The following is a 23,120-nucleotide window of genomic DNA, read 5'->3' as shown; positions in this document are numbered from 1 at the left end:
ACAAGAGACCAGTCAGTTATGAACCGTGGCTTCTAAATGGCTGAGTGCTGGATGGATCTGCTTACATGGACACTGATAATGAGGAACAGCCACAGACGCGACCCCAAGAGGAGAGGACGACGCTGTGGAGGAGGTCTGCTGGGGAGATCTGGGAATATGACTCCCAGAAGCAGGCAGACAAGGGGATGTCTGCTTTCTGGTTGCCACTGACTGAACTGCAGCCCAGCCTGTAGGTCCCGTCGTAGGCACTGTTTGTCCCTCTCTGTTTTGTAGCAAATTGTTCCTTTTCAGCATACCCTTTCACGGTGTGCACGACTTCAGACAAAATCTCTCTAATTAAAAAAAAGGGGGGGGGGACCAAATGAAGATTCTACATTCTACACGTTGTGGACATGGAATATAAAAAGAGGTTGATATTGTTTTCTATGAGAATACCAGACTCACCTCAACTACAGTGTATTTGCAATATTGGGCAAAGAGTGGAGAAAATGAGAAACCATGCCACAGGGTAACAGAGACTTTAAATGGGAACGCAAGAGAGGTAGGAAAGAATAGGAGAACCACCGTCTAGATAACAAGCTTTCTTGAAGTGTGAAAAACTTTGATAAAAGTTCTTTGGAATCTCTGGAAGAGATGCACAGCTGACCTAAATTATCTTGTTTGTTTTCTCTAGCTCTGATTATTTAAATTTGTTCATTATCCTCTATGTAGTAGGAATATTATAAATGAGGAATCTTAGGGTTGAATATTAAAAATATAGGATCTCAGGACCCCACAGTTGAAATGTCTCAGGATAAATGTTCCATCAATATTGTAGATGGGTTAATACACTCTGAAGTCAGATATTTCTACCTCTGAAAAATGGCAAGAAGTCACTTCATGGTGTCCCTTATGACTGTGCCACCAAATTTCTGCTTGAACCAAGCATTGCTATGAAAATGGATAATGTTACATAATAACAGTGATTGATCATATGGCACACTTCCTTTTCCCTTATTTCTGATTATAATAGCTGAAAACACGACTTTTCTGGTTATACTGCATAAATAAATATTTTCTCTCCCTAAAGATTGCACATAGAAAATCCGTGAGAACCCTTCTTTGTAGGGCCAGTTTGTAGAAAGTTCAAACAACTATGTTTACTTTTTCCCAGGATTTGCTGAACTCATGGAACATGGCTTCTCTCTAGAATAGCTACATTGAGAGAACAGGTGCAGGTAAGTTTGAGCTGCTGCCCACCTTCCCCTAGACTGGTTTCGCGTATCCTCTGTAAGTTGAACAAGGTGTTAGAAGGTGTGTAGAGCAACCTTGGGAGCAGGGATGCCTGGGTGGCTCAGTGGTTGAGCATCTGCCTTTGGCTCAGGGCATGATCCCGGTCCAGGGATCGAGTCCCGTGTCAGGCTCCCTGCGTGGAGCCTGCTTCTCCCTCTGCCTATGTCTCTGCCCCTCTCTCTGTGTCTCTCACAAATAAATAAATAAATGTTAAAAAAAAAAAAGTTAAGCCCAACAATGAAGCATCATTAGTTAAAGAAGCACTTGGCAACGGAGACACTGTGTTTCCCAATCTTTTTATAATCCATGCTTCCATTTATTGACATAATAATTTAATTACCATCTCCAGATGCTGACATGCCCAGATACAGGAGGCTGATGGAGAATAAAACAAATTCCTGAAGGTCGCAGATAAACACCCTACCAGCTGACAATGATTTCTTTTTAAGATTTATTTATTTACTTTAGAAAGAGCGAGAAAGAGAGAGAGAGAGAGAGAGAGAGAGGAGAGAGAGGGAACACACACGTGTGAGTGAGTGGGGGAGGCAGAGACGGAAAGGGAGAGAAAGAAAGAACACTCGCATGCGTGAGTGGGAGGGGGGCCGAGGGAGAGGGAGAGAGAGTCTTAAGGAGACTCTCCACTGAGCACGAAGCCCAAGGACTCAGGATGCGAGTTCATGACCCATGAGATCATGACCTGAGCTGAAGCCAAGAGTCGATGCTTAACCGACTGTCACCCAGGCACCCTCCCATGACAATTTTTTGTGCATTACGTTCTGTAGACTGTATAACAAAAACAACAGCTTTTTTGTTTTGTTCTGTTAATATTAAATAATGGCTTTCCAAACTACACATGCTCTCTTAGAGATTCTGATACAGTCTCTGTCCTCAGTTGAAAAAAGAAATCACTTTTGTGGAGTTTAAAAAGGGACAAAACTGACACGAAAATCTGCTTCTCAAGTATCATTACATGAAACAAGCGGGTTATAAACAGTATGCACCATATGATCTTGTTCTTGTAAAAAAAATCAGATGTGAGCACATAGAGAAAAGTTTAGAGATGTGCACACTAAAAGAGTATTGTTAAGTATACAAGAATATGCGATAATAGCTGGTTTTTTTGGTTTATTCTTTCTGCTTCTCTGGATTTTGAAAATCATTCCACAATAAACCAGTAATATTTGTATAATTTTTAAAAGCCACAATCTGATAATTTTCACTTCTTTAACAAAGGTGGGTGACATTTTAAGCAACTCTATTCTATAATTTTAACGAGTGTTTAATCAGAGACGTTAATCAAAATGCAAAGGATGGGATTTCATTTAAATACAGAAAATTAGAGGGAATTTAAAAGTGGACTGAAATATTCCCTTTAGTTTTTTACTGTCTTTAAGATACCTGAGAAGATTTAAAAAAAAAAAAAAAACAAAAGAGAAAGAGGGAGAGACATAGTGGTCAAACTGTACCATAAAATAATTTTGAACATGGTGTGAATTTTTTTCCTATTAAAAATGGCTAAAAATAAGGGCATGCTATTTTTCAAAGTAAAATCCTCACAGGTCTGAAGTGCCAGCATGTTCTGATGTTTAAACTAATGTATACAGGAATCAGAATGCAAGATGAGCATAATTCAGTGTTATAATTACACTTGACAGATATACACTGTTTCTATTATTCATTGGCTCTGGTTGCACTTACCCAGAAAGACCCTGTAGAATACTAAATATCAACCACTCTTCAGGAGAAGTCATTTGGCATTCTCATCAGTTCTCATCACAGGAATCAAATTCAGAGATGCAGAAAACCAAATTTGATCATTTTAACACTATCTGCAAAGGCAAGTAAAATGAGTAATTTCCCAAGAGGCCTTGGGTCCAGTTAGTTTTCTTTGTCAAACTCTTTAGCACAGATATGTGGGTGGGTCATTACTCTAATGAAAAATATCTTTTAACTGGTCCCTGGGCTTTCGCTATATTCTTTTCAATTCCTCAAATGCTCCATGATCATCCTCCTCTACTTGCTTTTGCCTGTGCTATTTACTCTCTGAAAAAAAAAAAAAGCCTTTATCTCATTTATTTGCCTGTCATCCTCCAAGGCAGATCAAACGCCGCATCTTCTGGAACCTACCTTGATGTCTGTAGGCAAGGTTAAAGCTTACTCCTTTTCATTGTCACGCTATCCATGGCAGAGGCTGCCAACTTTTCACAAAAAGTTTATTTTTTTCCTTTCCATAGTCACCCCTGAGAAGCTGCCCACATCCAAGAGCTGCACTTGCCAGTTCCCAGAAATATAGGTGAGCATGTGATGTGTTACCACCAACGGGATGAGAGCAGGAACCTGTGTCACCTCTGGACTGATGTGGGTATGAAGACAGACAGGGCTTCTCCACCCTCCCTTTCTCTGTCTGCCAGATGGACTTAGAAAAGCCAAGGCTCCAGGAGATGGAGCCACAACACAGAAGGAGTCTTGAGCTGAAATCATGGTGCAGAAGAACCTCATGGAGCAGGGCCTGCACGTGAGACCACCATACAGACGCTTAAACCTGGGGTTTTAGTCATCACAGCAGCGTGGCCTGTTCCTAAATATGAACATTTCTTCTTCCTAAATCTCTTACTTGTGAGGTCAAAAAATCAACCAAAGGGTCTTCTCCATCAGACCACTGGAATTTTGAAGGGATGAATTAGACCGCAACGGTCTTATCGTTTCAGCACTCATCTCTCCCATCAGAACGTTGTAACGTTTCAAAAAAAAGATATGGGTTGTAATATTAGATTTGAATGAATTAGTGGAATTCAGTAACTGATAGAAGTTCGATATTTTAGAGCAAAGAGAAGGTCTGGGAGCCATATGGGAGCCGAGGCTGACTCACATATGTGCCTGTCAGTGTCCGGGCCGTCTCCTTTGCTAACCCCACCAAACTGAGTTGCAGGGAAAACAGAGACAGAATTGTGCTTTGCCTATCAGAAAGGCAAACAAACACTTGCCCCCTGGAGAGGTTTGTCAAGGACGAGCTCGGCACTGAGAAATATGGGGAGACATTTCCCTTGTCCTTCAACATTTCTGTTCTACCTTGAATGGACCCCAAGACCCATAACCCAGACCCCCCGCTGACACACGCAGGTTTATTTTTTCAGCCACACTTAGAAAGCAAACAAACCACAGAAGTCTTTATGGTTAGCCATGGAATATGAGTGCCACATTTACAATGCTCAATCTATAAAAATGTGTATTCGAAGGTTCTGAAGAGCTGGCTCCGAAACTCCTATAACACAATCCTTTGTAAACTGGGAATTACCTAAAACTAAAACAGGGAAAAAACAGTAAAACATAAATATTCTAGAGATAGAAACAAATCTGCTTTTCCTGGCGTGTTTAAGAAGAATATATTTCAGCGATGACCGTTGTCGTATCAGAGATTTCACGGAAGCCCTTGTGTTTCTTTGTCTCCTCAAAGTTCCTATCTTGAGCGCTATTAAAAGTTATCTTATAATTTGAGCAAAATGTATCTTTAAAAAGATAACCCTCTGAAACCTTCATTTGTGAAAAAGCTGCTTTTGTACGGTTTTTCCAGTTGACATCCAGTTGGCCGGCTTTCTGTCACCTGGTTTTAATTTAGGTGTTTGTCTGATGACTTGCGAAACCCTAGCGCTGTTATGCTCACAGTTGTCTTTGGCCCTTTGAGATATGTCTGCTTTTGGGCTATTTCAAGTAATCTTCCCCAGTCACTTACTATATTTAAATGAAGCTCTGCTCCCTGATTTATTGTATCTTCTTCTTCTTTTTTTTTTTTTTAACCAGCTTTGAATTAATTGGTCCCAAGTGTCATCCTTAGTTGAATCAATTCACCGGCATTACTAACATGCACTAACTGACAATGGCACCAACTTTTTCTCCTTGAGACATTTGTTTCTGTGAAAATGTAGAGCCTGTATAGACGCTGTGCGCTTCTATAACGGCAGAGGTAAGGTCTCTAATCTTATGATAACTCCACATGGGTATTTCTACTTTTCTCACTAATTTCCATATTACTGAGTACACTCTTCCTCCCACCTCTGCCTTGCACCAGAATGCAGGAAGTCAAGTCTCTTCAACCTCTTCTCCTCTTAGAATGTCCATTGACTTCTGGCTGGCCAGTAACTGATCTTTTCAATACTTTAACATGCCGTCTTTTTGAAAGGAAAGGTCGTGGACACAAATGTCCTACCACACACAGTCAATAGTACCGAAAACATTAGCAGTAGAGAAAGTGAGATAGAGGAAGAAAAATTCTATCAGAGAAAATATCTCTATGAAACCGTGGCGTTCTTCTACAGTAATGAGGCACACTATCTATTCAGCAAAGACTATATAAAGATGCTCCTTTAGTGAGGATGTCTACGTCATTCTCCAATAATACATGGAATTGTCTTAGGGAAATTTCCATATTTTTAGAAAAATGAAAGACCTCTGTGATTTGTATGCTTTGCATTTTAAATCAAGATGTGGTAAAAAGAAATTATTTGTGTGGGTAGGATTTCAACAGGGCAGAGTCAACAGGCAAAGACACAGTGGGTCATAAGAAAGTTTGGGTGGTGACCAGAGAATGTCAGTAGATTGGGGGGCGGGGGCTAAAGCGAAGCATGTGGTACTGAGAGGAGGGAGGGCCAAAGTTTGTATGTAGAGAAGACTTAACGACTAGGTTAAAGCCTGGAATCATAGGCCAAGCTTAAGTACTTAAACTTTGCATTATAATGGATGGACGAGCCATCATGGTCTGTAAGAAAAAGAATGACAGCGCAGGTCTGTAGAAATCTGTCCCTACTCGGGAGGGCAGATATCCGGAGAGAGGGAAGAAAGTGAGGGAGAAAAATTATAAGGCTGTTTGAATCAAGAATTCAAGGCATTTCAGCCAACGGAGCCATCGTGGGGGATAAAGAGAGAAGTCTGAGAAGACTTCATTATTTTTGCATTTTTGTTGCATTCATCTTTTTGCAACTAGTTGGAATAGATGCTTTCTGTGTGACTGTTCTGGCGTGATGACACACCATCAGGAATGTCAGAATAACATTTCTCTATATTAAAAATAGAGTGTTCTATCAAGATAAACAGTCTATATAGTGTGGGGACATCAGTGAAACATTAAATATGACTTTGATCTTTCTAACGTGGATCATGAAGAAAGTGGTGATGACATTAATTACGATGGGGGGCCCAGGAGAGGGCTTTTGGGTGAAGATGATGGATTTCCATTTTGACATATTGAGCTTGAGGTACCTACGGGTGATTCTGATGGGTCCTTAATTAGAATTTACAAGTAGGGGTCCATGATTTTAGGCAATCTCCTAATTATCTCTCAGTTGAAGTATGTGTGCAGACTGAAATTTATTTGAAGCAGATACCATTCGTTCTGATATAGCCTTCCTCCTCCCATCATCTTCAGGAGAACTGAGAACCATGGCATGGAAAGTTAAGATGGTGCTTCCTTATGAGTTCACTTAGAATGGGAGGGGGCAAGCCACATATGATGCGGATGGCCTCTGGCAGCTTTATGAAATCATTGGCGCTGGAAGAGACCTTAAAGATGTCCCAGCGTGCCCCTCTTATTTTATAAGTGAATGTGATGAAATCTGGGGAGGGAAAGCAACTGCTCAGCCTAGAATCCTGGTCTTTATTTCTCATGTTGAAAATCATTTTATTAATTTTTTTTTGTCATTCAGTTATTCCAGATTTTCTCACAGCAGAGTTTTTTCCATTTTTCCATTACAGTATAATTTATGGACAGTAAAATGTGCAAATCGTAAGTGTTCAGTTGAGTAAATGTTTACGTATGTGATCACTCCTTGGATCAAGATATAGAACATTTCCACGTGCAGAAGGTTCCTTTGTGCCTTCTAGTCAATATTTCCAATCCCCAGAGATAGCCACTATTCTGACTTCTATCTCTGTGGACTACTTTGGTCTACTTTTGAATGGCATGTAAAAGAAATCAGTATATGCTGTTATAGACATACAGTAACATCTGTGAGGGAATCCTGTCTCTTAACATTTACTCACCTTTTATTGTCCTAAAATGCTTTTGGTTATGTAAAAAGGCTGGGAGCTAAAAAGGAGATTCTGAGGGCACACGGGGTTGTAGTGAGGTCTTGAGGAGCCTGTGTTCTGGATTCCACCCGATTTTCAGAGCAGAAGTTGAATCCTAGCGGAGGGACAAGCTATCTCTTTGGGTGTGGCTAGAAGTATCCTGTCTTTGGGAACACTGAGTCAAGGGGGTTAGGGGCAAAGGAACTGCCACCAGAAAGGTGGTTTTAACTTCAAAAGAAGAATCCCTGCCTGTACCAGGAAGTGCAAGTGGAATGAGCCCACCACCTCCTCTACGATCATGAGGGAGAAGAGGAAATGCTGAGTGACAGAGGTCAACTAGTACTCATAAGGGCCACTGTGTGATGGGGCCGGTCAGGAGAGCTGGGTGGCCTTCTAAAGATGCCCCTGGAGTGCGATGGAAGACAGGCAGGATCACAAGCTCTGTAGAGAGAGGTGTGACTCCATCTGACTGTCTTACTAGCAATTGCCAGCTCTTCCTGAAAATGTCCAAGTCAGGAGACATGGCTGGATGGGTAACATCCAAAGTAACAGGTAATTTTTCGTGTCGGGAGGACATCCTACTTTAAAGTCTACCCTTATGGCTCTAGGGTACCTGTGTCATGGATTCAAATGACTGTCTCTTCAGGGAGATTGGCAAAGAAATCTGAGAAATCTAATCTGACTTTGTTATTAACTAACTAACTAACTAACTAACTAACTAACTAACTAACTATTTATTATATATTATATATATATCAAAGAAATATGTATATTTCAAAAATTGCTTATTTATTAGAGAGTGTATGAAAGCACATGGGGGGAGGTGCAGAGAGAGAGGGAGAAGCAGGCTCCCCACTGAGCAGGGAGCCCGAAGACATGGAGCTTGATCCTAGGACGCTGAGATCATGACCTGACCTGAAGGCAGACACTTAACTGACTGAGCCACCCAGGTGCCCCTATTTGTTTGTCTTTTATTTATTTTTTTATTTGCTTTTTAAAAAAGATTTTATTTATTTATTCATGAGACACACACACACACACACACACACACAGAGAGAGAGGCAGAGACACAGGCCGAGGGAGAAGCAGGCTTCATGCAAGGAGCCCGACGTGGGACTCGATCCCGGGTCTCCAGGATCAGACCCTGGGCTGAAGGCAGGCGCTAAACTGCTGAGCCACCCAGGCTGCCCTGTTTATCTTTTAATACTTAAAACACAAACAGCTAAATACATTACGTAACTTTAATACAGCACAAATTTTATCATTAAATTACATCTCTGAACTTTTTTTTGGCCTATAATAGTAATTGAAAAACTACACCTAGAAGCTAGAGAAATATTTTTGAATCAAAAAAAAAATCACGCTAATGTTGCTCTTCAGGTTTTCAATTTTTTGATGTATCTTTTTCCTTATGTATTTTAATTACCGAGTCAGAATCATTTTTTAGATCCCAAATCTTTAATACAAACTGGGTTCACAGCTAGACTTGCAAAGTAGTAGAATCACTAAAATTCCTCTTAAATCTATGTTGCTAACCTAGGTTGGCTTAGATAATTAAAAGAAAATTAATACAAATTAATTCAGTGCTAACACCTGAATTGTATTAATAAAAACTCACAATATATATATAAAAGAACAAAACCCCTAGCATCCCCACGGCACAACAGTCCAGCTAAGAGGAGTCAGACATTTCTCATGTTTATATAAGTGAAGCTCTTTTAATGTAAAAGTTGTTCCAATTCTGAAATAGTGGAAGATAAATTGCCGTTAGTTTATTTCTTCTGATTCATTAGTTTCTATATATTGCAGAATATTTTCTCTCTGACTTTCTCGAGCATGTGTATTGCAGGAGGCTGCATCTTGGAAAATGAAAGTTTTTCCTTAATACCTTTTCCTAAGATTAACAGGACATTAGACTGCTGCCTCCACATTTTTGGAGAGATATTCCTGCTAAATGCAAATATTTTCTCCAAGTCCTCCCGATAACTGAGAAAGCTCAAACTCGGTGAACACGGGAGCTTATGCTAAAGTATTACAACAGTTTCTGGTTGCTCTTCCTGAAGGTTTCCTAGTCGGTGGACACGTCCTTCAAAAATTTTCCACTGTGTCCTCTGGAATCTCTTTTAAGTTGTTGAGCAAAAATAAAAACTTAATTTGTAACTATCGGAAGTGATGGATGCTAACTAGACTTAGAGTGGGGATCGTTTTGCAATGTATAAAAATACTGAACCATTATGCTCAACACCTGCAGCTAATATAATGTTATATGCCAATTATATTTCAATTAAAAAAAGAAAAAAGCCCCTCCATGGTCACTGTTTATCATCAGTCGGTCCTGACAGTTCCCTGATTGCAGCCCACCTCTCGGGGGCCTGATGTACAAATCTCAGCACCGCAGCCCCCCTTCCCAGTGATGTCGGGGGGCAGCTGGGCTTATTCTTCACTGCCCAGTGCCTCTTCCATTCTATGGCACCAGAGTCTTTGTTCAGCAATGCCCCCCCCCCCCACCGTGATCCAGGCTTGCTCTCCCCATGCTTTCTGCTGTCATCATCTGATTCTGAGCACTGGGACATTTGGCTCACAGGCCCCGAGTCCACTCCATCCATTGCCATCCCCACCCCGGGGCCTCCTCGGTGGTGCGGGTGACCCGCCAACTCTCTGGCTTCTTCATTATTTCCTGACTTTCTCCGCAGCTCTTTCATACAATCTAGAACCCCACTTGCACGGCCAGACTGTGCATCTCAGACCTTCTCATCACCCCCAACTGCTTATCTGTGAAATCTCAAATCCCCAAATTTCACCTGCCATCATCTGTCCTTCCCACCTTTCAGTGTATTCTTTGTTACTGTCTTGAACACCAGCCCTTCAGTCGGGGTGACCCCCTCTTCCACCCAGATTTCCCGTGGTTCTCCATTTAGACCAGCAGCTCCTTGGTTCATCTCATTCACCCGGCAGACACCTACATGGCACCTGCTACGTGCCAGGCGGTGTGGTGGCCCTGGAGGTGCAATGGTCCACGGAGCTCCGTACGCCTCCCTGCCCTGGTGCATGCTGCAGAAGCACCTCTCTGCTGCATCCACGCCACGTAGGACCTTGGTGTCCTGAGCACAGAATGTTCTTTCTCATCCATTTTGAGGCTCAGTTACAATGATATAATTCCTAAAGGACTCTTCCTTACTCTCCAGTCAGAATTAACTGTGTGGCTGCCTCTGGGTAACCACTGTATATCACTTGTACTCCTAATATTTATTTCATCTCATCCAAAATATGCTAGTCTCTTCCGCCAGATTGCATGTGCCTCTGGAACAGGGCCACGTCTGATTCTTCTTGAGTTCCTCTTTGGCACACATACAGTAGGCGCTCAATAAATACTGGCGGGAATACCTAGACCGTTATATATTTAGAACTGGATCTGAGACTCGCCAAAACAGCTCCATTGCTTGTGTCATACTCCAAGCTTGGTAGCAATGCCAAGTGCTTGTGGTCCCCCCACACCTGTCACGGTCCCTGTTTCGACACTTTCATTTATGCTTCTGTTTGTGCTCTCTTCTCCTCCTAGAATTCTTTCCCCTACTTCTCCGTCTAGAAGACGCCTCCATCCTCACCTGCTCTTTCTGACTTGACTCGGGCATCACCTCAACTTCCTCTTCAGGGGTTTGTACCTTCAGGGTTTCCACCTTCAGGGAGGTGTAGAGTATCTTAAGGTATCACTGCTATTTACTTACTGTATTTTAATGATCGCAAGCACACTCTCTAGAATCAGCTATGTGATCTGTATGCCCCAGTTTCCTTTTCTGTAAAATGTGGCTACAACCTGTTATAAAACCTAAAACTGTTAATACCTATAAAAGCTCTAGAACAGCGCCCGGCACTTAAGAGACCTTCAGCGAAGGTCATGTATTTGTACTGTTATTAATGTGTTTATCTCCTTCATTAGGTAAGGATGTTGGGTTCCCTTGTATTCATCTTAGACTCTCTAGGATCTCCTATGGCCCCTGGACCTGGCAGGTGCTCAGTAAATACTGGCCTGATGATGGGACCATGGTCGTGATTGCCATCTTAGCCAGAAAAGTGTTCTAGACAGCCCTACAGGTAACTCTGAAAAAATTAAATCCATGGTCATTACCAGGGGCATATCCATTGTCCTTAGTGAGTATTTTCAGAGCAATATTCCTCTGCCATCTCAAAAAAATACCATGAAACACGCAAGCAAACAAAAACAACAAACACAAAGTCATTTCTGAGTTGGAAAGGGACCCACATGTTTGCGACTTCTTGTCTCCTCCTTACTCTGATCTGTTTCTCTCAGCCCCTACAGATGTTCAGAGTCTGGATCTCACTCACTTCCACCTCCTTGGGGGTCTCACTCCTTGAGACAGCCCTTCCCTCCCATTCGTCCAAACCCTTCTGGTTCACGAGATTCTCCTCCTTAATAGATAATGTGAGCTCAGTTTTCTACCACATACAGCAGCTGCACGAACAAACAAAACCACAAAACCAAACCAGAGTTCCCAATCCCTACGTTCCTCTCCACTCACCCCACACTGTCTGACTTTTTGACAGTGACCTCTACGTGTTAAACTTGATAGACACTTTATGTCCTTATTTTAGTGACCTCGTAGCTCAGTAGTACCAAACACTCTTTTTTTTTTTTTTTTTTGTTCTTCTTAAAATTCTTTCTTCACTTGATCCCGGGATCTCACTGTCTCCCTACTTCTCTGCTCATCTTCTACAAGCTCTTTTGCTTCCTTCTATCCCTTAAATGTGATTTTTGTTCTTGGACATCTTTTTTTTCCCCTGTCTCTATACATTTGTTATGGGCAATCTCATTCATGCTGAAGGCACCAAATACTTATTTCCTGATGCTTCCCTCAGTGATGATGACTCTCGAACTGTATTTCTGACACCAGTCTCTCTGTTGGGATCCAGATTTGTATGTACATCCCCCTTCAGACGTGTCCACCTGAATAGATACTACCCTATCTGGGAGACACGCAAACTCAAGATATCCAAGTGTTGTTTGTGTTTTGCCCTCAGATGCCGTATTTTTTAGTAAAAGGTGCTACACTTGCGTAATAGTCAAAACCAGAAATGTGGTTTCATTCTAGAACCTTGCTCTCTACTTCATCGTGAGAGCCATTTTTTAAAATCAGTGGACTCTACCTCCTACGGATCCCTCACATCTCTACCCCTATGTTGCTGTCTCCCCCTTCCATCCACTCTGCCTCTGTTTTAACATAGGCCCCCATAGGTTCTTGTCTGCCTCTCCATCTTCTCTCTGGTGAACGCAAATCTGATGGTGTTCTGACCCTGTTCAGTGTAACTGTTAGGGTCAAGTCAAGCCAAATCTGTCCCCTGAGCCCAGAGTGCATGGAGTGCTCTGCCCCTTCCAGCCCATCTGGCTCCAGCTCTCTGCTCCCCAACACAAGGCTCCCCAAAACACAGGCCACTCCCTTGGGAGCCCTTGGGTTCCATCCCCCACACCCTCACTCACTGGTGTGCTCCTCCTGCCACGTTTTCCTTCCTGATCCCCATTCCTCTCCTACCTCCTTCACCTGAGTGGCTCCTGCTCATCCATCACAATTTAATTAAAGCATGACACTCCATGGGAAGCACTCCTTGTTTTCCAGTCAGGTTTGGATCTTCCCCCTCGGAGCTCTCCACCACCTCAATGCATTTTAGGAGGTGGTGTGGTCTGGTGTTAACAGCAATGACTCTGGGACAGAGCAAAAATGTTTGGGGTCAGGCACCAGGCCTGCCATTCCTAGCTAGGTGATCTTGGCAACTTACTTGCCCTGGGCCTCAGTTTCCTCATTTGTAAAGTAGAGATGTTAATGGTACTGCCCGTCTCAAAGGCTGGTGGGCAAGCAAGTGAGATGATTTTACAAAAAGTCCGTGGAACAGCGCCTGACACACAGGGAGCCTGAATAAAGCCGAGCTATTTTTGTTATTATCGTAACTACTGATTTTCTTGTCTACTTTCCAAAACAGACAGAGAGAAGTCTGATTTCCCTCTGAGGGCAAGAAGCCATGCCTACTCTGACTACGTTCCCTCGGCACCTCACACAGCATCTGGGACATTGTAGGTACTCAATAAACAGTCACTGAATGAATGAAAAAATACACAGAGTGCGTGAAGTACGGCCTTAAAATCTCACCTGTGAAGTATGCTAATGAACAGCATCAGTCTGATTTTCTCTTGCATGTTTTTTTTTTTACTTGCACAGTAAGATGTTGATGGTATCTCATTAACTTAGTATAACTGACTCACTGTTCTTAGAGTCAAGACTCTCCTACTCCTGACAGGAGGGCACGATGTAGTTAATTAACAGAAATGTTATTCTGGAAGCCATGAACTGTGTAGGCATGAACTGTGACAAAATTCCTCGGAGACACAAGCAGAGAAACAAAATCTGAATTCCTATCAGAGAGAGATCAGAAAGCCTACCAAGTTAAAAAAAAAACCCACGTAGAGACAGTTTTTACAAGTGTGACTTTAGGAATCCTCTTCCCTGAGCTCCCCGGATGAGAAAACAGGTGTGCAGAGTGCCTCAGGTACAGGAGAGACAGAGAGACAGAGAGAGGTGCCGGGGAGAGGGTGCTCCACCTCCACCCACTGCCCGTGCACCCTGCAGAGAAGAGTCTGGAGCCGTGTCATACATGATGCAGCTCCATGTGGCCATATTTCCCTCCATGTCCTTCATGGAAGCATCCCTTCCTGTTTGCTTTGAAGAAGTGCTTCTCAAATACAGAAGCCTGCCCTTTTTTTTTTCTCCCCTCGGTTCCTCTGAACCTCACTGGAGATGTTCCATCATGATGGGTGAATATTCCATAGCTCTGCACTGGGGGATCTCAGCTACCCTTAGTAACTGTTAGAAGACCCGGAGGACTCCGAGCAGAGGCCCGCCTGTAGCATGGATGTGCCATGCTTCTTTACCAGAGGGAAACTCTATGACAAAACGAGGCTATCATTCTCCCTTTGCACAGAGTTTTCATATGACAGAAAGACTGGGGAAACTTGGAGAGCATCTCGGAAGATCCTTCATCATCAGAAATAATTGGAATTCTATTATGCAGGAGCTGAGGAGAAACCCTTGCTTGCTCCGTCTACACTTGGTCTGTCTCCTTTCCAACCCTGGCTCAGGCTTACGAAATAAGGACAAGGTGAATCTAAGTAATTTTATGGAAGCGTGTAGAATTACTCAAATATGGATCGTGAGCTTTCTCTTTGAAAATATATAAAATACATGAAATATATAAAATACAACGTGGAAGTTGGAAAACAGTTTAACTGTGCAAGGTGAAAATCCCTTCAAGATAATTCCAGTCCACAATTCATGTAAAGAGAGGATGACTATTTACTTTTTTTTTTTAAGATTTTTTTTTTTTAAAGTAATCTCTACACTGAAAGTGAGGCTTGAACCTACAACCCTGATCAGAGTCACAACTCTACTGGCTGAGCCAGCCAGGTGTCCCCGACTATTTTTTAACTTTTTAATTCTAGGGTTAGAATATTCTCAGTCTTCCCTTTCAATCAGATCTGGCCGGATTAGATCTGTAATGAGCATCCTCAGGAATATGATAATGACACCTCCTAGAGACTGACATAAAAGCTTTATGAGTATCCATATTCTACTATCATAACAGCCCTACAAATTACTACCTCCATTTTACAGATCAGAAAATTGGGATTCAAAGAGATTAAGCAATCTATCCAAGGATTTAGATTTCGACCTGAGAATATGTATTTCAAAGACCGCTAATCACGATCCACTATTTTACAAAAAGAATCCCATGGGATTAGAGCAGAAAAACATTGCCCGAGATTCCCTTTTTACAAGACCACATTGCATAATTGCATCTATGAAAAGAGACAAATATTCCATCAGATATTTCTGGGGAATGGGTTTGGGAACATGATGGGTCCAGACCCAGTGACTCAGGCCCTCAGGTAATAGGGTACAGACTAGCAAAAAGGGGACTTTTCAATGTGGGGAGGGATACTGATATTTTGTGGAGGGACACAGGGCCCCTGACTTGTGTGCCCATTCTAGTTCTGGTCACGTCTGTCACCTATGCTGACTCTTTCTTGGTCTGAACAGCTAAGAGAGCCTTGCAAATATTCACCAAACCTGGGAGTTTATGGATTGTACATTCCAGAACCTGAACTTCTGGCCCGAGGATAAAATGGCTCGGGAATAAGGAGAACTGCCCTTCTCACAGTTGGCGACCCCCTACCTTCCACAGATGGCATTTCCCAAACCACAGGACCTCGTGAGGGTCTTTGGGATCCAAGGCAAGCTGGGCTGAGCTAGGCAACATCTGCTCTTGCTCTGGTTATGATAGTCTCTGTACCCTTAGTGAAATAAATTCAGAAGGGAGACCTTTAGAGGGTATGTGGGTTTGGGGCCTGTTCTGGAAAGCTGCAGACTCAAGAGTTTCTTTGTATAACCCAATGCTGTCTCTGCTGCTTCATTAACTCATATAGACCTTAATTTTTAGTATCCCTCTTTTTAATTTTTTATTATCCCTCCCAGTCCCTTACGTCTTACTCCCGACCACTTTACACAAGTCTCTGTCTCTCATCTTCTTCCTCGAATTGCATTGCCTGGGAATCTCTAACTGTGCCGGTTTCCTCTGGAGCAATCTGAGGGCAGGGGGCCAAGGTCTTTCTCAAGTCTGTGTATCTACTGTCCAGCACCATTTCCAGAGCAAAGGCTGCCACTGATGTTGGGATCCAGGGATATTAGGTCATCAGGGTTGGGATCCGCTGGAAGGGACAAGAGAGGCTGTTCACGAGTTGACAGAGAGTTTATACTCACATTTCAGCTCGAGTTTGATGAAATCTGTGTTGCCCAGGTTTTCCAGAAACACTCCTCGGGGGATTAATGTCTTGAAGTAGAAAGAAATGTCGGCACTCGTCTCCCCTTGGAAAGTAGAGAAGTGCAGGTAGGATGATGGGTTTGGGAAGGAGGCGGCATTCCAATAATTCCCTGTGGAAGGGGAGAAACAGGGTTATTTGTACCTTCATCATGGGAGGTACAAGAAAGACAGCCATTTCTTGAGTTTTGCCAAGTTTCCATTGGCAGTAACTCTTGTGCCCTCGCTTTCTGCTGCACATCACTGCACAAAATCCCCCTCCAAATTTTTGGCTTTCCAGAAGTTCTATGTGTGTGCGTAAGAGACTGTTTTATTAATGATGGAAAGTTGGGGAGCAACCCTGGAGGGGAAAATGGAGGGAAGCCCCTGGCACTACCATGTGCGGTGGCGCGGGGGGGGGGGTGTGCTGTTTTGAACTCACGCACATGTGCCAGTGGCTGAAGTGTGGTGCAAGAGGCACCTGGGCTAAACCCAGAGGCATAGGATAGGAATGAGGTCTTTGGTCTTCTGCTCTTGCTTCTCATCCATTTTTGTCTTTGAATAAGCAGCACCTGCTCAGATGCTGGGTACATCCGAGGTGTGGGGAGAGGCGGAAGCTCTGGGGAGTGGGGAGCTGAAGAAAAGGTGGGATGAGCAGGCAACCAGGCAAGGCCAGTCGTCTTCCCACCCCTCCCAGTCCAAACCTTCACAGGCAAGGGAATGTCTCCCCTGCCAACCTCTTCCTGCGGATTTCAGGTGAGGGGGTAGGGAGTGCTGAGCTGAGCCCAGCTACGGGCTCTCAACCAGCCTCTACCCTTGAACTCATGGGGAAGACACAGTTGTACACGCCCTCCCCTGCCACCTGCTCACTTGGTGGGAGGCAGTGTCCCCAGGAGAGAAGCAGTTCACAGGGCAAAATAAAAACACCCGGCTCTATGACTCACATTCCATTAGAACAGACGGACCGAGAATTTAATACAACCAGGAGCTGACTCTTGACTTTATCTCCAGGGGAGAAAGTCCTTATGAATGTGAACATTTCTGAGTATGTTTATTATTGACGCTAAGGACTAAAATACAGGAGCATGCTTTAGAATAGCTACTGAAGCCTTTCCCTTTAGTCCCAACCCCCTGTTAACATCACCAGGTTAGGCCCAAAATGGAGTCACTCACGCTAAGTCCCACATCAACAAACCAAAACTTAAGGAAGTTTCAATACCCTGCTCTCCCACAAAAGGAAGGCTTGAGGGAAAAGCCAAAAGGCTTTTGTCTGCTCAGCACACTTTACCTGACTGGGCCCCGTGCCCCCTCTTTGCTCCCTACAAGGGAAGTAACCCCGCTTTAGCCAACCAGCATATGTCCAGGGCAACTTCCTTGTTCTCGCTCACTTTGGTCTAGAAAAATTACTTCCTTCCCATAGCTCGTCAGGGATACTTTCTATCTGCTAGATTAGATGTTTCCTGATTCATGAATCACTGAATAAAACCCAAAGAGGTCAGTAAATTGTGCAAAATTTTCTTCTTACAAAAAAAGGTGTTTTTTTTTTTTTTTGCTTCTTACTGATTTTTGCTGTATCTTCCCTTCAAAGAACACAATCAATTAGGTTCACTCTAATCGTTTTTATTCCTGCATTTTTTTCCTTTTTTTCACGCAAAGTATGCACATATGCCATATTAAGTTCAACTGCTATTTTTTAAAAACATTTTATGTATTTATGTGAGAGAGAGTGAGAGACAGAATGAGCACGAGCAGTGGGGAGGAGTAAGGGGAGGGGGAGAAGCAGCTTCCCCACTGAACAGGAAGCCCAATGTGGGGCTTAATCCCAGGACTCGGGGGATCATGACCTGAGCCACCCAGGTGCCCTCAACTGCTATTCTTAAATAAACTATTTTTGTGCTGGTACTGCTATACTTAAACTATAATTTTAAATTAAATATATGATGTTGTTATTTACTGAGATATTTAAATGTCCTCTTATTCAATTCATGTTGTTTTCATTCTCGGCGATACCCAGTATATAGTGACATGTAGAAAAGTGAACGGCAATTTATAACCAGTGGGTCAGTGCAAAATGTTCATAAATGTCTTCATTAAGGTAAAACAGTGGTGGTGGTGGTCAAACCTATTATTTAAGGGGTCCCAAAAGTCTAAGTGGAGTTTTGAGCTATTTTTTTTTTTAAATTGCAATATCTGATGGGCACTGAGGTGGGCACTTGACGGGATGAGCACTGGGTGTTATTCTATATGTTGGCAAATTGAACACCAATAAAAAATAAACTTATAAAAAATAAATAAATTGCAATATCATAGCTTTCAGCAGTAGAAAAATAGACTGGTTTCCTCTTGGGAAGAAGAATATGGCATGATGTTGGTTAGACTAATATCTTGAAAAGAAAGAATCTTAATGATTGTGTAAGTTGCTATCATCTGAGGGCCGAGTCCTCTTCCTGACTCAAGATCTGGTGAATATACTGTGAGGGGACGTAGGGCTCACCTTTCCCTGCTGTCTGAGCACAAAGGTCTCTCAAGGGAAAACCTAAGTCAAACTAGAAGTTGCAGCCCCCTCACCAACCAGAGTTCTGGGAGGAATGAAGCCGGGTCCCCAGGGCCTGGAGGATGCAGCTCCTCGTAATTGGGTGAGAGCCCTATACCAACCCAGGAGGTTGCGAGGATCAGAGTCTTCAGCCACTCTTCAGCCTAACGCAAAGCAATTCTGTCTCCTTAGGCCGAATGCCCAGGACATGAACGTAATTAACATTTTAAAGTTTCATTCCAATCAGGTGCATTCCCGTTTTCTGAGGTGGTGATGTATTTAACGGAAGGGCAGTTGTCTAAAATGATTCTAGAAACAGGAAAGCTAAAAGTAAAACATGTCAGTATTTATTTGAGGTCCAGCGCTGGTTATTCAGACAGAAATATCCCCGGAGAAGGGAAGGGCAGTTTAATCAGGTCTTCCAGTTTGATGAAAGATCCCTACAGACCACAATTCCATTTGTTCTAACTCTATGCTCACTAAGCAGCTTCGAACTAATTTAGCCTTTTGAGTAGACATATTCGCGGGGAAATTGAGTCTTGTGCAAATGGTAGTCACCAGTCATCCTCCCGGAAATGTCTGGGTTCTCTCTTGGTATCTTTGGTGCTGTCACTTGCTGTATGTCCCAAGTCCCTGGATGAACGGGCTAAGTCCAGATTCTTGATCGGCAGCAGGGAGGCCCCTCTCGGGACCTGACTGGTGGGGTCAGAGTTGAGGTGCTGAAGGGGAGCCAAAGGGCACGAGCAGAGGACATCAGGAATTTTTTTTTTAATTTTTTAAAAATTTCCATTTATTTATGATAGTCAGAGAGAGAGAGAGAGAGAGAGGCAGAGACATAGGCAGAGGGAGAAGCAGGCTCCATGCACCGGGAGCCCGACGTGGGATTCGATCCTGGGTCTCCAGGATCGCGCCCTGGGCCAAAGGCAGGCGCCAAACTGCTGCGCCACCCAGGGATCCCGACATCAGGAATTCTATTTAGTGGTCCCTCATGGGGAATTGGTTAAGGAAACAGGGATACGTGGTGCGAAGGTTTTGATGAGCAGGGTGGACAATAAGAAAGTTTGGTTGCCGCTGCTCCAGACCCTGATGAACTTCTGTGAGCCCTGTTCTAGTGAGTCTGTAGCTCAGTTTCTGGGATTCCGGGTTATAACAAAATAAGAGGCGTGCTTTTTTTTTTTTTCTTTTTTCTAGTGCTCACTGTGCTTCGTAAGGCAAGGAGCTTACAGCATTATTATTGTTTACTCTGTTCCCACCTGACCATAAGCTCCTGGAAAGCTAGGAGAAAACCATTTCATCTCTGTAACCTTTGGCCCCAGAACTTAGTAAGTACTCAATAAATAATTATTAAACCAGTGAATAAGTGAATAGCTGCCCCCTCAGTTACATCCAATTCCACTCCATATGCAAAGTCCTCATGGGACAAAATCTACTTTATGGTAACCTGAGTATTGAAGATACTAAATAAAGATAAATAAAAGCTGACACTACTTTAGCACCTCCTGATAGCTGGGCCCTGCCTCCACCAGCACACTGTAATTTTTCTTACCTGTGACTTAATTTCTATTTTTCCCTACAGACCTCATTGAACAATGCCCCGCATTTGCAAGACTGATGGTCTCATAACCTTAAGATTATTGGAATAGCCGCAATTTGTACTTGCTATCAAGGTCAGGGCTATAGAGGGGAAGGTGATATTGGATGAGAATACCAAGTTGGAAATAAGAGATTTCGCTGTACGGCAAGGACTGGTGTCTCAGCAGGTGTGGACAGGCAAAAAGGGGGCAAGGCTAGAAGGTGTGAAGCAGGACAGAAATACATATCTGAGGCCAGAGGGGCCAGTCAACAGCCACAGAATAACGAGGCAGGTACAGAGATGAGGAGGGCCCCAGCCGAGGGCTGCACAACAGTAATGATCAAAGGCTGGGCAAGATGGCGGGCATGAGGTGGAAGGCTCCACCAGCTTGAAAACCACTTGGCCATTTAAGAAGCTTTTTGAACACATCGTGGGCCAGGCCTGGGCTCATGTCCTGAGGCGAGAGAGCCAGCAGGTACCTCCAGCCAGTGCAGGAGAGTGGGGCTGGGCTGACCAACCAGGCCCTCAGTATCCCTGCAAACCTGAGTGAGTCGCTAATAAAAAAATGCAGCGTCATCCACTCATCCAAATTCTTTAGCAGCTCTTCAAACTCACCGATGATTATTTGGTATGGGATTCTGACTTCAAACATTCCAAGGATCTTTTCTGTTGGGCAGTGTTAAAGAATTTCAAACTAAAATGGAACTGTAGGATATAGAATGGAAACTCTCACCCACGGGCCCCCATGAAAATAAAACTTACAGACTGGCTGACTGGCTTCTCATAAATGCCCGATTTACAGACATCTGATAATATTGGAATGGGGTTGCTTGGTCAGGGGCTACAGCATAGCCACCTCAGGAAATTTTTGCTTATGGTTTCCAGACGCATGAACAAGAAATGACTTAGGTTGGGTTGGTCTTGAAAAATAAGCTGAATTGAGCTTTGTTTGTCTGACTGGACTGGTTTTGTGTGCTTAGGGAATTTTCGCAGCTGACCTCTGTTTGTTTTTTAGTTTAACAGACCTAACTGGACTCTCTCCTCTCCTTATGCCCTGGCCCATAAATACAGCCTTCCCCAAACCCTCAACAGATGCCTGGAGCTTGCTATGGTCTGGGTGTCCCAAATCACAATTCCTCTGCTATTCCCAAATAAACTCCTCTCTCTCTCTCTTTTTTTTTTTTTTTGATAATTTTGAGCTTGCTTTGATTTATCTTTTTTTTTTTTAAGTTGACAGCAGCAATTAATTATAAGCCTAGTTTTAATCTCTAACCAAGTCTTACAGGTACATAGTTTTGAACAGTCCAATAGTGGACTGAGGGGACATAGGGACATTGCAAAATGCAACTCCCTGCTCCACCCCTCCCACCACAACCCCTACATTTTTAACTTTTTCAGTTATATCCTTGTACTTGTAAAATGTATATGTCGTTATGTATTAATTTTTGCATTTTAGATACATTTGGTCTACTTTCTGAAAGCAAAATAAAGACTGAGCATTTTTTACAAGCACATCTCCTTCCCTTTCTCCATATTTCCCCAAACTAGCAAACTCACAGATTTTTGTTTATACTGAAATTCATTTTTAGTACTATGTATTAGTTACTAGTGAGCCAACTAGTAAAATCTAATTATATTTTCTTTTGTGTATATATATTTTTTTGTTTTTCTAGACTCAATAATCACCTATTTTTTCATTGGCTTGGTTTTCTTTGTACCTGTCATAAATTCTCTCCAAATCCTTCAACCCATCTATAACACTCTTCCCACAAATGTTTGCAACATGACACACATTGAGTAATCTAGTGGCCCCCTTTTTGTCCCTTGGAGGCACCTTCTCCAGCTTCTGTCTTCCTAATGCCCTGTGGGCTGACTCTTCTCAGGGTTGTTGCACAGCCCCGTCCTGGGACCTGTCTCTTGCCATGACTGCAGGCCATCCTTTTGCTACTTTTCAGTATTAAATGACCAAATTTCTGGACCCTGTGACTTTGGGTGATCCCTCTCTCTGGGTCTACACCTTCATTTCCATAGGCACATCCACCTGTAGCTTTTTCAGAAAAGGAATGTAGGAGGTCAACTTTCCAGATCCTTGCTTTTCTGAAGTCATTATTCTACTTTCACACCTAATTGGGACACTTCAGAAAATTACCCTGCCATGGAATTTTAAGGGCATTTCTTCATTATCTTCAAGCTTTCTGTGTTGTTACCGAGAAAGCTAATGCTTTCTGATTACTACATCTTGCACGTAACTGATGGGGTTCAAGACACGCTCCTTCCAAATATGGCATCTTAGCATATTGAATATTTTGAGCTGAAGGAATATAAGAAATGGCAGGTGTGGGAAGGACTCTCTGACCCTCCCCTGAAGCAGGTCATAGACCTGAGGTGAGGTGTCCTCTCTCTCCCTGAGAAAAGGAACATCATCATCTCGAAAGGCAAAGGAACCTGTGAGGAATCAGAACAACCTTGCCGAGTTTCGACCAGCTTACTACACGTCGCTCATACATGGTCCTATCACGTCTTTCCACGACTTTCTACTATTCATCAACCGTAGTACAGAATCACTCAAGTTTAACCATTTCATTATGAAGGCTCCCATGTCATGTAAAACTTACTTTATGTAAATTGTTTGCTTTCTTCTGTTAATCTATCTTTGTCAGTTTAATTTTTAGATCCAGCCAGGAACCCCAAGAGGACTGACGACAGCTTTTGCCTCTCCTATATCATTTGTACCTTTTTGTCTCTGGAAACTGTCAGGATATTTAACTCCGTTAAATGAAACTTTGTACAGCTGCTTGGTATGGATCTCTTCCCCATGTGAGG

The 23,120-nt window shown here is 43.0% G+C and overlaps 1 protein-coding gene across 1 annotated transcript in view; it reads right to left on the bottom strand.

Annotated features, from left to right (window-relative positions):
• CNTNAP2 (contactin associated protein 2) overlaps positions 1–23,120 on the bottom strand; it is a 1,382,004-nt gene that overhangs the window by 238,469 nt on the left and 1,120,415 nt on the right. The window contains exon 16 of the mRNA XM_055334793.1: positions 16,155–16,325. Within this exon, the coding sequence (XP_055190768.1) occupies positions 16,155–16,325 (171 nt within the window). The remainder of the gene's footprint in view (positions 1–16,154; positions 16,326–23,120) is intronic.

Source organism: Nyctereutes procyonoides, unplaced genomic scaffold, assembly GCF_905146905.1.
Source record: "Nyctereutes procyonoides isolate TBG_1078 unplaced genomic scaffold, NYPRO_anot_genome, whole genome shotgun sequence".
Classification (NCBI taxonomy): Eukaryota; Metazoa; Chordata; class Mammalia; order Carnivora; family Canidae; genus Nyctereutes; species Nyctereutes procyonoides.
This window is presented reverse-complemented; position numbering and strand designations above follow the sequence as displayed.